We start from the raw sequence: 16411 nt of genomic DNA, 5'->3' as shown, positions 1-16411 counted from the left end.
TCAATCGAATTTCAAAACGAGATCTCTTTCAAATTTCAATAAATTGTTTGAGGTTTTATAGTTTTTGAATATTAATCTTTAAAAACAATTTTGTATGCACCTTAATTAAAAAAAAAGTAAAAATGTGAGGGAAAAGATTCGTTAGCAGAAGTGACCCAAGTTAGAATGAAAAAGTGTTATGGTGAGAAATGTAAATAATTAATATAATATTATTGTTCTTGTTTGAACGAATGATTAAGATTAAAGGATAAAAGTGTAAATCTATTTATTGTTAGTATAAAGATTACTTTTTTTGAATATTAAATTATAATTAAATATGAATGATAGAGATTTAATAACCGTATATAAAATTCATATATTATCATTGCAAATATATATATATTTTAAATGTGCATGTAACTTTTAATTTTAACTATTTATATATCTTCCAAACTTATTATTTTGCACATGATTTTTCTCATCTAATATATATTATATTATATGTAATAGAGGATATGCTAATTTAGCAAAGCAAAGTGATGGAACATTAAGGTGAAAACAGGTCTAACTAATCTTTAAATTAAATAAGTTGAATCCATATAGTATATATAAGTCTACATTTAACATGTTTATATGTTGAAAAAATTAAAGCATATGTTTAGTATGCTTAAAAGTCTAACTCATCAACATATTTAAAGTTCTAATATGCTATGATGACTTTAAATAGATACATAAATTTGCATTTAAATATGTTAACAAACTTGTTTTTTTTTTTTGTACATTTGAAAATCAAAGAAAAGGGAAAGAAAACTAAATTAGAGTAGCTAGATCATTTGACAAGTAAAACTGGCAGTCAGATGGAACCATAGTCCAGATCATTAGCTCCTCTTTAGAATGTGATCAAGTCTTACTATGAAATCAATCAATTGGTTAGCCTCCCACATAATATATTTAGTATTAAATGTTCAATCTTAAAAAAACCAAGCACCAATATTATAGAGCACTCTCAAAATTTGGTGAAAACAAACTTGAACACCACCAAAAATGACTTAGACCCAATAAGAAGTTTGTTTTTAAATATCTTCATCTACAATTAACATTTAAAATATATTTTTATACTAAAATTTAATATATAACAATATTAGTTTATTAACATAAAATAATATAAATATTACTATATAATGTGATTAAATTGATGGATCTATTATACATTTTAAATGACCTAAAATATTATAAGTGAAACCAAATATTTAAAAAAAACACGAGTCTAAAATGTTGGATGGTGCATAAATTATTATAGAGTAACGATTTTTTACATTAATAAAGAAATAAATACTGTAAAAATAAAGGAAAAATATGATAAAATATTTTTATCCTTTTATATAATGAAATAATATTTTTATTATTAAAAACAAAAAGAAAATTAAATGAACATTGCTATCCTCCATTTAATCCCCCTATCCATCAAAAATTGATACATTTCACTTATAAATTAATCATTAATAAGTAAATATATTATTGTGACATATATTATTTTCTTGTAAGTACGAAGATTAATAGAATAATATAGTAAAAAAATATATCATTTTTCAAAATAAAATACTTATGTCTAATAGACATTACTAGAGGGTATCATTCTTCACTATTATAAAACAGGTAACATGTTTTTGTGCCTAACAATACCTAAAATCCTGAACTCAGCCGGAACCAGCTGTTGCACTTTCCGCACCTAAGCAAACAAAACCTTTTTATAACGTAAGCCCAACACACTTTTTCATTCACCTACTTCTCTCTCTCTCTCTCTCTCTCTCTCTCTCTCTCTCTCTACAACTACCATCTTCTTCTCATGCCCTTTTGTCTCATAACTTCAATCCATGATTAGCCTCAGAACAAATAAACTGTAAAAACGGAACCTTTATCACTTCAGAATACACAAAGTTGCGTTTTTTGTTGATGGGTAGGAAGGGAATTCAAGTATTCGATGACAAAAGAGATGGGTTTTTCTCTGTCTGCAATTTGGGGTGTGAAAACAATTTTCACCCTGGAGGTTTATTTGCCAGCGTTGGCCAAATGGGAATGGGGTTTGGTAGTAATGTTCAACCCAATAACCCTTCTGATTCACGTGACAACAATGGTAATGGTAATGGTAATGATGGTGGCTTGAATCTGAAACTTTGCTTCAATGAATTGTACTTCAGGTATGTGAAATCTCAGGGGAAAGTTCAGGTTGTTGGGGTTCCACTGGAGGAAGATGAGGAAGGGTTTAAGAGTAAGAAGCAAAAGGGTTGTGGTGGTGGTCTTAAGCTTAAGATTAAGGTCAAGAACCCTTCACTTAGGAGGTTGTTTAGTGGTGCTATTGCTGGGGCTTTGTCTCGAACCGCTGTGGCGCCACTGGAGACAATAAGGACTCATTTGATGGTTGGAAGTAGTGGCCATTCTACCACTGAGGTGTTCAATAATATCATTAATACTGATGGATGGAAGGGTTTGTTTAGGGGTAATTTCGTTAATGTCATTCGGGTTGCTCCTAGCAAAGCTATTGAGGTAATACATATATGGTTTTTTTCCGAAGATTATTGTTTCTTATAACCGTGTTTGATACTCGATTGTTGATACATTACTTTCTGTTTTTTCAACCTGGATTGTTTGATATTTTCTATGTTGTTTTCAGCATATTGAATTATGTTGTCTGGTCACCTAAAATTTTGATGAGTGAGTGATTTATTGGGCAGAGAGGCCATGACACCATAGTTTGTAAGTATTTTTTTGAAGGTCCATAAAGAAATTTACATCCCAATCCCCAAATCTCTCGATGGTTTTAGAGAGTTCCTTGGAATTAGTCAATTTAAGATTTTTTGTTGTTTAAATTTGATAAGGGAAGCTAAGGTATTTTTAAGTTTAAAATCAATTCAGTGCATGAAAGGTTTGGATTATACTTTCTGGGTTGGAGCCTTGATGGAATTGTGGATTTGAGCAGGTTTTGCCTTCCTCCGATTGCTGTAGAGACGATTGAACATTGGTGTAATGATAGTCACCCTCGTAATACTCTTTTTAGAACCATTCTCAAAATCCCCTGGTAGTAATGTTGTGTGAAGCTTTGTCACGATTATATTTGGGGACTTTATGGTGGGTGGAATGGGATGGGATGACATGAACTATCCGTACCATTCGTTTAAATGTTTAATGATAGAATGGCAAAAAGCATCAACTTCGTCATTGGGAAATTTTAGTGGTGTGAAATGGAACAACAAGAATTACAAGCATTTTGTTCCTATGTACCATTCCACTCCATTTGGGGGAGAAAAAGTAGGGTTTAGATTGGAATGGGATGTAACCGATGCCACCCACTTTGCCATTCCATCATAATTTTTGAAAACCAAACAATGATATCCCAGCCCTTTCCATTGCTTTCCACTTCATTCCACCCCATGTCACCAATCGAAACAATGTTGGCTAGTTCTGTTTTGTCACTCGGGAGTAATTTGGTATCATCTTCATCAAGCTCCGCCCATGGGCTGTGTCGAACCTACTTTTGTATGCCAAAAAACAATTTAGTGCATCATTTTTATATGGAGAGAAATTGAGTGAGTATTTTTTTATTAGCTATGATAGACAATCTCAAAGGTCATGGTTGAAAAATGAACAGAATTCCAATGCATCATACTAGGTAGTTTATGTTAATTTTGTTCTGAAACCTTTTTCTGTGAGAATGTTTACAGATTTAGGTAGTAGTGGGTTTTGTTCACGGAAACAACCTCTCCACTTACAGTGAGAGTCTTATGCACTAGATCACCCTTTTAACATTTTCGTCAAGAAATCCACCCATATGAAATTTGTACTTAATACAAATTACAACCGCTGTTGCTTTGCATGACATTGTCGAGTGTTTAATCTACAATTTTTTGCCTTGTCTTTTCAGCATTTTTTTACATTGTCCTTAATGAATAAGGCTATTATGTTTTAGCCAGCATTTGGCATGTTCCTTATACTGGGACGATCTTCATGAATCATGACAAATACTTGGGTTTATTGCTCTCAGAATTCACTGTATTTCAAGTTTTTATTGGATGCTTTACATTTCCCTAACTCTGTTTTAATCCTGTAGCAGTTTTAGGGCGCAATGTACTTTCAATAGACTGTGCCTTGTGATTTATTTTCTGTTTTTTAGCTGGGGGTCTTAGATATATAAATGGCCCTTCAACTTCGGATGATGTGTGATTATGCTTTAACTTATAAACTTTTCTTCCTGTTAGCTTGTGAATTCAATTTTTAATAAGTTAGACAAACCATGTTGTACCGACAGGTGGTTTAGACATGTGCAGAGGAGCCAAGTAGAAGCCCTCGTAAGGAGGGTAAGTCAAAGGGAGGTTAGTCCAATTCCTAGAGAAAGAGAGAGAGACCAAGAAAAACCATCGGCGAAATGATTAAGACTTGAATATCAATGATTTGTCAACGAACATGATTTATGATAGAGCATTAGGATGACGTTCAATCCATGTAGCCGATCCCACCTAGTGGGATTAAGGCTTGGTTTGTTCTTTGGTTTGTTTAGCCAAACCCTGCAACCCAATGAACTTCATTCTCAAGGGTGATTTTTATGAGGTATCCGCTCTCCATTTATGAGAATGAGTCTAGATGTTTACCAGTTCTATAGATGCCAGTTAGTTAGTATGGCTTGATGACCATGGTTATTACTTATTAGGATACTTTTCAAAGATGAACCTGACCAGCCAGTTGAAATGATAAAAAATGGAATCGTCCTCCAGCTAGTCCAGTCAATCCTTAAAACCCAAATTTTAGAAACCGGTTAAAACTGGAATCCCGTCTTGAACTAGCAAACACATGTGAACTGTTTATGCAGTTGATCTGGTCTGAATTTATCATTTATTTTTGAAAATGTTTGAATCCTTTTCAGTACACTAATTATTTGTTCCGATGTTTAACCAAAACTTACCCTTTCTCCCCTTGACTTGTCCACAATCCGGGACAAATAGGAGCTTGTAATGCAAAAGGAGTTCGGCTTCTATTTGTAATGAAAAAAAAGCTTCACCTCTTCTCTATATACTTATTCAATATGAGACTGCCAGACTGGTATAGGTTAGACAGCATGTAGTATTTAGTATAATACTTTTGGCGTAACATTTATTTATGTGATAAATCAAATTTAGCCATGTTAGAAATTCATTTTAGTAATTTTCCTTGGTTTTATTAATACACTTATCATATATTATAATTTTCTCACATATTGCTAAATATTTATATAGTATATGTTTATATATGATACTCTGGTTAGACCCTGGTTGAATCTCAACCTAAAACCTCGCATTTACCAGCTCAATGACCGGTCCTGTTATGAAAGCATTGGTTAACAGTTCTTTATTGTCTTCAGGAAATATTTTACTCCAGGTTAACCTCTCTGATTAGCTTCCTTAAGCTGATAGTGAAAAGTACCAGACCTCGAGTTTCTTTCTTCACTTCGTTTTTTTTCCACAGATGAAACTATACTCATGGATACGTTCTGATTTTACAAAGATAAAAACTGATTCTCTGTTCTTGTACTTGTTAATGTTTTGTTGTACAATCATGCTTCTAAATATGAAAATAATTGTTTAATATATTAGATAGCCAACTAATCTACTTGATAGTTTTAGTGTATCTCAATATATTTTCACCTGTTTCTGCAGCTATTTGCGTACGATACGGTTAACAAGAACCTTTCAGCAAAGCCAGGGGAGCAGCCCAAACTCCCAATTCCTGCTTCATTGATTGCAGGTGCCTGTGCGGGAGTGAGTTCAACTATTTGCACATACCCCCTTGAATTACTTAAGACTCGCCTAACTATCGAGGTACATATGTAATTTTTTTTATAATAAAAGTTCATTTTCCAGTATTTATTTTTTAACATCCTACCTGAAAATAAAAGGGAATACTTAAGCTTGATGAGTGATATTTCAGAGAGGTGTTTACGATGGTCTACTCGATGCATTCGTGAAAATTATTCGAGAAGAGGGTCCTGCAGAACTTTACAGAGGTCTCACTCCCAGTCTAATTGGAGTCATTCCATATGCTGCCACAAATTACTTCGCTTACGACACTTTACGAAAAGCATACCGGAAAGTTTTTAAGCAAGAGAAGATTGGCAACATTGAAACGCTTTTGATTGGATCAGCAGCTGGTGCTATTTCAAGCACTGCAACTTTTCCTCTTGAGGTAGCTCGCAAGCACATGCAAGTTGGAGCTCTCAGTGGAAGGCAGGTTTACAAGAATGTGATTCATGCACTCTCAAGTATACTAGAACAAGAAGGGGTGCAGGGTTTATATAGAGGTCTGGGACCTAGTTGCATGAAGTTGGTGCCGGCCGCTGGAATTTCTTTCATGTGCTATGAAGCATGCAAGAAGATCCTTATAGATGACGAGGACGAGGAATAGGATGAATCAATTGCTTGTTTTGCATTGAAGATAAGAGGCACTGCTGCATACTCTATTTTTTGCATATTAACTGAACTTATATTGGTTTTCTCTTATAGTACTGGATTTTTTTAATGGGTACAAGTAACATTTATGAGCATTTGAGAATGGAATAACAGTTTTGGTTTTTCAGTTATATATGTTGCAGCTGATCATGTTATTGTGTCTTGGCATTTTGGTGTCTTAACTGCTCATATTCAAGGTCAAAATCAACTATTCTTGTATATTCTAGGAAATTTAACTGTCTATGCATATCACATCATTGGCCTACACAAACATGAACAATGAATAGAACCTGAGTTGTATTCAAATTCCTATATTTATCCAGACTTTGAAAATGCCCTGTTAAAATGGACTATCATTTCTAAAATAAAGTTTTCAAATTAATTTTTATTCATTTTAAAATAAGAAAACGCAGCATAGCTCTCTAAAAATTGTGATGGGGAGAAGTACTAATCATTCCTATCTAACAATTGTTAAGTCACTGGTTGCATGGAGTTTACAGAAAATGACCTATAATCTAAATTCCTAATAATACATCACCTAATATCTATTCATTTTTTCATCAAATAACTTGATTTCAAGATAACTTGTGATATTCAGATTATAAAGTTTTTAAGAGGACAACCAACCGTGGCTTTCTGAAGGTTGCACTTTTCTTTCAACTTCATAACACATTACAATATGGAAATTTTTATGTACCAAAAATTTTGATAAAATTTCGTATAGTTAATAATTATCACAAACTTCTAAGTTGTTAGTTTTAGGTTCCTGCATCTTTTCTGTCCCTCTAGAAGAGGATAACAGATACCAAACAGCACACAGAAACTTGTTTGATTTCTCATTAAATTACTGGCATAAAATAATTTATATCATGTAGACAAAAAAAATGTAACACCGACGTACATCTCAACATAAGTATTTCAATATTCATTGCAACTTGTCAGGAACAAAAAAAATGAACACAACTAAATTAATAATACACAACATGAGTGCTATAAAAGGTTTTTCTTGGGTCCATATTTTCAAGCATAGAGGGAGGGATCAATTCTCCAGAGAATTTTAAGATAGACTGAACTCTTGGTATATACAATACTGAAAACGTGAAGGGGTGAACTAACAGTTGATGCCACATTGACCATTGGATGCGTTTGTATCTTTGGTGAAGGGGTCAATCCTGACCCATAGCAAGGAGAATATAGAAGCAAGGAGAAAGGACCAAACGATAACAATGGTCGGGGTTCGGTTTTGCCTACCCAACAGACCCTTCAAGAATGGGTATAGATGAGCAATGACCCAGATGGCAAAGAACAACTTACCAAATAGTGGACCCCAAGACTGGTAACCACTGTTTATGGCAATGGACACACCAGCCACAATCCCTATCAAATTCACAATAAGGACTGTAGTAGGAGGGATAAGAAGTGATGTCCATTTAAACACATAGAGCTCTGTAAAGTCCCCATCTTCATCAGATGCCTTCGAAGTAACAGTAAAATTTGTATCGATCCCAGCAAGAACTTTCAGCAACCCTTGGAACACGGCAAAAAGATGAGCGGACGTCCCACCAATAACCCAGAACTGTTCATTCCTCCACCAGTCTTCTATACTGACTCCACTCCACCTAAGCTCGAGAATTGAAGTGGTAAAAATGGAGACGAAGAGAAGAATGAACCACATGCTGGCAATGTTACTTATCTGCATAAAATTAACCAAATGTTAATGTTATCAGCTGGAACACAACATAAATGATAAAAGCTTATCAGAAAAATGAGATAGAGGAAAAATACTTGCCTCGGGAATAATGAACTTATTTGTGACAAGACAAAATGCAGGAAGAATACAGTAAGCAATCAATGGGATTGAGGTAAGGGGGTAGATAATGGTGTTAATATAAGCAAGTCTCTGCAGAGATCTCAACTTCCCATGGTAGCCATACCACAAGGGGCAATGTCTGCTCAGGAATATCTCAATTGAACCCAAGGCCCACCGAAGCACCTGATTGAGACGGTCAGAAAGATTGATGGGAGCAGAACCCTTAAATGCTGGGCGAGGTGGCATGCAATAGATGGAAATCCAACCACGAGCATGCATCTTAAACCCAGTCAAGATATCTTCAGTAACAGAACCATAGATCCATCCAATCTGGTGAAGTCAGAAAATGTGTAATCAATAAACTAAAACAATCTACTCGTTAATCTCAGAATCAAAAGCACGATGATAAGTAGACATGCTAACCTCTTTTCCCCATTCTGTCTTGTCTTCATAGCCACAGCTGATAACATGGATTGCTTCCTTAAGAAGAGTTGCAGGATTGGTTGAAGGTGGAATGCCACCCTGTTCCATAAAGGTAGCAGCAATAAAAACTGGAGACTGACCGAAACGCTTCTCTAAACGCTTTTGAGACATAAGAAGTGACCTTTCTTCATCATACCCTGTACAAGAAAGGCATTAAATATCATAATGATATGACATCATCGTCTCAACTTTCAGACAATTATGTAAAGGTATCTGGCATAAAAACTATGGCAAACTAGGGTAAATTACTAATGAATTTGATCAGTGAGATAGGGAGTAAAATGGAATTGCAACAAATTCAACTTATGAAATTCTACATGCATAGCCACTGTAAATAGGAGTTAAGATAAAGATTATCATGATACCATACCTTCAACACCCTCCTCTATGTCTTCCATATTAAAGATTGGAATGGTTGATTCAGTTCTTTTAACTCCCCTCTTCTTGTCATTGTACTTCTTGCCACCCCTTCCCTTCTTTCTAGAACCACAACAACTCTTAACAATAATGTTAGGCTCCAAATCTTCCTCAGTCAAAACAGGATCATAACCATACAAAGCCTGCCTATTGAAACAGCAACCAGTTCCCACATAGACTGGGCCCTGAATACCATCAAGACCTTTCAAGTTGATCTGACAGGTACAAAAACGAAATGAAATTTAGCCAAAGCAGTGAAGACTAAAAGGAAGGAATTTCTCTGTTGCAACCAAATGAAAAATAAAGTGACACCTACATCGAAGAACACAATATTGCGATTGGCATATCGATCGTGCAAGTCAATGCCATCGAACCTCTGAGGGAATTGTACGTAGCATGTCTTCTTTCCAAAAGCAGGATCCATCATGAAACACATGGCTTCTTTAACAGCTTTGCTATTATTGAAATAGTGATCACAATCGACGTTCAAAAGATAAGCACCATTGGTCAAGACAGCAGATACTCGAATCTACATCACAGAAGGAAAACCACTGTTAGATATGCTCAGAACATAACTTTCAGGTTAAAAACACATGTACAACCATCATATGCAACAGTAAGTGCCTCATTGGTTTGCAGGAAGGAAAAGCAACAATTTCACATAGAAACACGAAAACAAAATCTGCATGCAGAAGCAGAACTAGCAAAGTGATTGACATACATCCTCAACCTGTTTTAGAAAATGTTACTCATAGTTGGGCAGAGCTGAATCATGGTATCAATTTGTACGCTATTTTCCATTTATATATATATATATACATATAATATTTTGACACAAGCAGATAAACAAAACCTACCACTATATGAAGGCCATAAATTCAATAAGGGCAAAGCAATGCACTATAAAAAAGTATACACCATGTAAAACTACAAATAAATAAAATGAGAAGCTTCATCAGGACAAACCAAGGCATTCATAGCTCCGGCCTTCTTGTGATGTTGGAAGCCCGGTCGCTTCTCACGAGAAACGTAAACAAGTCTAGGTAGCTCATTTCCATCTGTATCAAGCCCTCCACTATGGCCTAAAAACACCTGCATACAACAAAGTATTACAATGACTTCAAGTATAGCAAAGGGCATAGATTATATGTGCTATCTGGAGAAAATGGTAACACCTGAATCATTCCAGGATGATCCCGAGGATTATTTCCTGGCCAAGCAGTTCCATCCTGCATTGTCCATCCTTCTTCTGGCATCTTCTGTGCTTTGGCTACAAGGGCATTGATCCGTACTTTGAATTCTTCATATTCTCTCTATTGAGCAAAATTGTCTATGCTTAGTTTTTTATATTTACATAACCATATAAGTTTTAAATTAGAAATGAAGATTAAATGCTTCAAGGACAACCTTCATTGTCCGTCGTTCCTTCACAAAAGAAGGTTGAATCTTGTCCTTCAAGTAATCAATCTTCTGGGCAAAATAAAACTCAGGTGCTCTTGGCTCAATATTGTGCTTCTTGCAAAAGGGCACCCACTTCTTTGCAAACTCAGCTGTTTCTGACAGGGATTCAAAGGTCAACATAGCTGAACCATCATCTGACACATAGCAGGACACCTTGTCGACAGGGTAATCAACAGAAAGTATAGACAAAACTGTGTTTGCAGTTACAAGAGGAGGCTCTTTGAGAGGATCCACTGTACTAACAAAAACATCAACAGGAGCCAACTGTGATGGTTCTCCTTCACGATCATATCTAAACAAGACAAACTAAGATTAGTGAAAGAGAAATGCCACAACATAGTAAAACCAAGATGCAAAGCCCAGCAAAACATGGATAAAATGAGCAATCCAGACCTTAAAGCAAGCCTGTCAAGATAAGTCTCGCGATTAACGGGATACCATTTTGGAAACTGATCCAAGAGCCAGGATAAGGCAAACCAAATCTCACAAATAACTGATGTCAACCACAGTGGGTATGCATCTTTCACAGGGTGAGTTACACGGTATTGTAAGAAGAAGCAAAGAATAATCAGCCGGAGTATGATAACAACACGGTAAGGGGTGATCTGGGATGAAGGAAGAGGCACCACACGACTCAAAGGCTGTCGAGCATCATCCACCCTGTCCAGAAAAAAATCAATTGACACCTAAGGTGAAAAGAATGAAATTCAAACATATAATTACCAAACCTTCCAAATTCTGCTTCTCAGTTATTAATTTAATTGAAAGTAAATAGTTGCAAAATTAACCAAATGTTAATGGCATCAGGATTCCAAGATATAGAATTCTATATCAACAATTAGAACACGTTATGAATTATAAGTTTATCAGAAAAATGAGATAGAAGAATCTACTTACCTCAGGAATAATAAATTTATTTGTGATGAGACAAAATGCAGGAAGCACACAGTAAGCAATCAATGGGATTGAGGTAAGGGGGTAGACAATGGTGTTAATATAAGCAAGTCTCTGCAGAGACCTCAACTTCCCCTTGTAGCCATACCACAGGGGACAATGCCTGCTCAGGAAGATCTCAATTGAACCCAAGGCCCACCGAAGCACCTGATTGAGACGGTCAGAAAGATTGATGGGAGCAGAACCCTTAAATGCTGGGCGAGGTGGCATGCAATAGATGGAAATCCAACCACGAGCATGCATCTTAAACCCAGTCAAGATATCTTCAGTAACAGAACCATAGATCCATCCAATCTGGTGAAGTCAGAAAATGTGTAATCAATAAACTAAAACAATCTACTCGTTAATCTCAGAATCAAAAGCACGATGATAAGTAGACATGCTAACCTCTTTTCCCCATTCTGTCTTGTCTTCATAGCCACAGCTGATAACATGGATTGCTTCCTTAAGAAGAGTTGCAGGATTGGTTGAAGGTGGAATGCCACCCTGTTCCATAAAGGTAGCAGCAATAAAAACTGGAGACTGACCGAAACGCTTCTCTAAACGCTTTTGAGACATAAGAAGTGACCTTTCTTCATCATACCCTGTACAAGAAAGGCATTAAATATCATAATGATATGACATCATCGTCTCAACTTTCAGACAATTATGTAAAGGTATCTGGCATAAAAACTATGGCAAACTAGGGTAAATTACTAATGAATTTGATCAGTGAGATAGGGAGTAAAATGGAATTGCAACAAATTCAACTTATGAAATTCTACATGCATAGCCACTGTAAATAGGAGTTAAGATAAAGATTATCATGATACCATACCTTCAACACCCTCCTCTATGTCTTCCATATTAAAGATTGGAATGGTTGATTCAGTTCTTTTAACTCCCCTCTTCTTGTCATTGTACTTCTTGCCACCCCTTCCCTTCTTTCTAGAACCACAACAACTCTTAACAATAATGTTAGGCTCCAAATCTTCCTCAGTCAAAACAGGATCATAACCATACAAAGCCTGCCTATTGAAACAGCAACCAGTTCCCACATAGACTGGGCCCTGAATACCATCAAGACCTTTCAAGTTGATCTGACAGGTACAAAAACGAAATGAAATTTAGCCAAAGCAGTGAAGACTAAAAGGAAGGAATTTCTCTGTTGCAACCAAATGAAAAATAAAGTGACACCTACATCGAAGAACACAATATTGCGATTGGCATATCGATCGTGCAAGTCAATGCCATCGAACCTCTGAGGGAATTGTACGTAGCATGTCTTCTTTCCAAAAGCAGGATCCATCATGAAACACATGGCTTCTTTAACAGCTTTGCTATTATTGAAATAGTGATCACAATCGACGTTCAAAAGATAAGCACCATTGGTCAAGACAGCAGATACTCGAATCTACATCACAGAAGGAAAACCACTGTTAGATATGCTCAGAACATAACTTTCAGGTTAAAAACACATGTACAACCATCATATGCAACAGTAAGTGCCTCATTGGTTTGCAGGAAGGAAAAGCAACAATTTCACATAGAAACACGAAAACAAAATCTGCATGCAGAAGCAGAACTAGCAAAGTGATTGACATACATCCTCAACCTGTTTTAGAAAATGTTACTCATAGTTGGGCAGAGCTGAATCATGGTATCAATTTGTACGCTATTTTCCATTTATATATATATATATACATATAATATTTTGACACAAGCAGATAAACAAAACCTACCACTATATGAAGGCCATAAATTCAATAAGGGCAAAGCAATGCACTATAAAAAAGTATACACCATGTAAAACTACAAATAAATAAAATGAGAAGCTTCATCAGGACAAACCAAGGCATTCATAGCTCCGGCCTTCTTGTGATGTTGGAAGCCCGGTCGCTTCTCACGAGAAACGTAAACAAGTCTAGGTAGCTCATTTCCATCTGTATCAAGCCCTCCACTATGGCCTAAAAACACCTGCATACAACAAAGTATTACAATGACTTCAAGTATAGCAAAGGGCATAGATTATATGTGCTATCTGGAGAAAATGGTAACACCTGAATCATTCCAGGATGATCCCGAGGATTATTTCCTGGCCAAGCAGTTCCATCCTGCATTGTCCATCCTTCTTCTGGCATCTTCTGTGCTTTGGCTACAAGGGCATTGATCCGTACTTTGAATTCTTCATATTCTCTCTATTGAGCAAAATTGTCTATGCTTAGTTTTTTATATTTACATAACCATATAAGTTTTAAATTAGAAATGAAGATTAAATGCTTCAAGGACAACCTTCATTGTCCGTCGTTCCTTCACAAAAGAAGGTTGAATCTTGTCCTTCAAGTAATCAATCTTCTGGGCAAAATAAAACTCAGGTGCTCTTGGCTCAATATTGTGCTTCTTGCAAAAGGGCACCCACTTCTTTGCAAACTCAGCTGTTTCTGACAGGGATTCAAAGGTCAACATAGCTGAACCATCATCTGATACATAGCAGGACACCTTGTCGACAGGGTAATCAACAGAAAGTATAGACAAAACTGTGTTTGCAGTTACAAGAGGAGGCTCTTTGAGAGGATCCACTGTACTAACAAAAACATCAACAGGAGCCAACTGTGATGGTTCTCCTTCACGATCATATCTAAACAAGACAAACTAAGATTAGTGAAAGAGAAATGCCACAACATAGTAAAACCAAGATGCAAAGCCCAGCAAAACATGGATAAAATGAGCAATCCAGACCTTAAAGCAAGCCTGTCAAGATAAGTCTCGCGATTAACGGGATACCATTTTGGAAACTGATCCAAGAGCCAGGATAAGGCAAACCAAATCTCACAAATAACTGATGTCAACCACAGTGGGTATGCATCTTTCACAGGGTGAGTTACACGGTATTGTAAGAAGAAGCAAAGAATAATCAGCCGGAGTATGATAACAACACGGTAAGGGGTGATCTGGGATGAAGGAAGAGGCACCACACGACTCAAAGGCTGTCGAGCATCATCCACCCTGTCCAGAACAAAATCAGTCGACCATTTAATATATGGTAAAATGAATGAATTTCAAACTTATAGTATCAAAACCTTCCATATTCCGCTTGCTAGTTATGAATTCAATTGAAAATAAATAGTTCTATAGTTATGACAATGTAACAACCATGAGTAAATAACAATTTATATCAAGGAAATAAAATCCAATTTAAAATGTGATCTTCGTAAGAAAGAGAATGCAAGTCACCTCTAACGACTTTGAATGCAACAAAAACAATCAACCCTTTATCCCACTAGGTGGGATTGACTATATGGATCGAATGACACAATAATGGTCTATCATAAATCATGTTCATTGACAAAGAAATAATCTCTAAGTATTTCTGAATCATTTCCCCTATGGTTTTTCTTGGTCTCCCTCTTCTTCTAAGAATAGAAGTAACCTCCATTTGATTGACACCATAATCACTTTGAATGCAATTTAGAGAAATTTAATGTATAACTGAAATGAACAAAGATTGCTGCAATACATTCCAACAACAACCCTCTAGTCCTTAGACATCGACCAAAAGGGCATAAGTAGCTTACATTTGGAGTTCTTCTCCATTAGAACCAGTCCCTTCAATGTCTCCACCTTTTCCTTCACTGTATCTACCAGTCATTTGTACCACATTTTTCTCCTGCTTGAGTTTCCAACCTTCAACCCGTTCTTTCCAATCAACATTTCCCAGACCATAAGAATTCAAGTCCTTTGATGGATCAACAATTCTTACTGGAACTGTAATAACCAATATACAATAAATTGAGAATTCATAATAACTAAGAATTACTATATTGTAGTGTTGCTTCAAGTTAACTTCATACCTGGTTGCCTTGGATCAATATAGGGGAGTGAGTGGAGCTTTTCAGATGGACCCAAAGGACCAGATGTAGTTCGCACGGATTGAGTATCGGGTGTTTGAATCTCACCAGACATCTGACCATATAAAGTCACAACCAGTGAACAATATTGCAAAAGTAAGATCCATATACAACAACTACAGTGAGAAATCAAAAAGAAATCATAAATTACCGGCTGGCCATTGGTGAGAAGGGGAATTGGTTGTCGAGGATCACGTCTAGAAGACGAAGAGAGGTCAGCATCTTCGTCCCACTGTGTCCTTGCCTTGGAAGGATTTCCTTGGCCATGACTGAACTCATTCTCCAGATCATCACCATCATCCTCATCCTCATCTCCGTCCACTCGCGGACTCCCTCTATGCCTTTTGTATCTAGTCTTACACTGAGGACAAGCCTGGTTGCCATCCTTTCGCTCATATTCATAACAAGGACGACAAACCGGGAAGGCACACTCATTGCAAGCAACAAACACATCACCAGTGGCAGTTAATCCAACACTATCACCACATATTTGACAGATTTGACCATTCAAATTTTTCAACGGTTTAGGCTACACATTATAAACACATCACCAAGTTAAAATCATGTGCACAAAACTATTAAACCTATCCACAGCAATCAATTTATGACAAAAACTGAAGATCAAACTCATTCACACAAAAAAAACTCAACAGATCTGGTCTGATCTAAACGGAATCAGATCCAGAAAATCCAAATTCATCAGTATTAAGTAATAATAAAGTAAAATTGACAGTTAACATTGTATTGAAGAGGAAAATAGTAACTAACCCCAGATTCAGAAGAATCGTGACGAATTCGAACAAGCTCGTTCCGTTTATGAGAACCAGCAACCATTCCACCAGTAGCTTCCATCTTATTCAGTGAGAGCTATGCAGATCAATAGAGTTAGAATCAATAATCTTCGCTCATTTAACACTCCATCTCTCTCCACTCTCTCTCTCTATATA

General features: G+C 36.2%; 2 protein-coding genes across 2 annotated transcripts; one reads left to right on the top strand and one right to left on the bottom strand.

Moving 5' to 3' along the window:
• On the top strand, positions 1796-6587 carry LOC109343729 (adenine nucleotide transporter BT1, chloroplastic/mitochondrial-like). The gene is made up of 3 exons (XM_019582174.1): positions 1796-2523; positions 5664-5825; positions 5935-6587. Exons 1-3 carry the CDS (start codon positions 1933-1935, stop codon positions 6406-6408), a joined length of 1227 nt encoding a protein of 408 aa, XP_019437719.1. The 5' UTR covers positions 1796-1932; the 3' UTR covers positions 6409-6587.
• On the bottom strand, positions 7340-16411 carry LOC109343728 (cellulose synthase A catalytic subunit 1 [UDP-forming]). The gene is made up of 13 exons (XM_019582173.1): positions 16233-16411; positions 15616-15993; positions 15408-15519; positions 15132-15321; positions 14296-14562; positions 13849-14194; positions 13617-13754; positions 13408-13533; positions 12758-12970; positions 12395-12656; positions 11965-12161; positions 11521-11871; positions 7340-8145 (listed from the first exon to the last, which is right to left on the bottom strand). Exons 1-13 carry the CDS (start codon positions 16314-16316, stop codon positions 7564-7566), a joined length of 3246 nt encoding a protein of 1081 aa, XP_019437718.1. The 5' UTR covers positions 16317-16411; the 3' UTR covers positions 7340-7563.

The sequence above is a fragment of the Lupinus angustifolius genome, chromosome LG03 (genome assembly GCF_001865875.1).
Source record: "Lupinus angustifolius cultivar Tanjil chromosome LG03, LupAngTanjil_v1.0, whole genome shotgun sequence".
Classification (NCBI taxonomy): domain Eukaryota; kingdom Viridiplantae; phylum Streptophyta; class Magnoliopsida; order Fabales; family Fabaceae; genus Lupinus; species Lupinus angustifolius.
Note: the sequence above shows the minus strand (reverse complement) of the source record. Positions and strands in the feature narration are given on the sequence as shown.

Bases quoted from the DNA above. Each gene is read 5' to 3' on its own strand.
- LOC109343728 (XM_019582173.1), bottom strand. From the start codon at position 16,316: ATGGAAGCTACTGGTGGAATGGTTGCTGGTTCTCATAAACGGAACGAG. The intron at 14,563-15,131 runs GTAAGCTACTTA...TGTTCTGGACAG, and splicing joins AATGGAGAAGAACTCCAAAT to GGTGGATGATGCTCGACAGC. The intron at 12,971-13,407 runs GTTTGTCCTGAT...TCTGTGATGTAG, and splicing joins CCGGAGCTATGAATGCCTTG to ATTCGAGTATCTGCTGTCTT.
- LOC109343729 (XM_019582174.1), top strand. From the start codon at position 1,933: ATGGGTAGGAAGGGAATTCAAGTATTCGATGACAAAAGAGATGGGTTT. The intron at 2,524-5,663 runs GTAATACATATA...CTGTTTCTGCAG, and splicing joins CTCCTAGCAAAGCTATTGAG to CTATTTGCGTACGATACGGT. The intron at 5,826-5,934 runs GTACATATGTAA...GTGATATTTCAG, and splicing joins AGACTCGCCTAACTATCGAG to AGAGGTGTTTACGATGGTCT.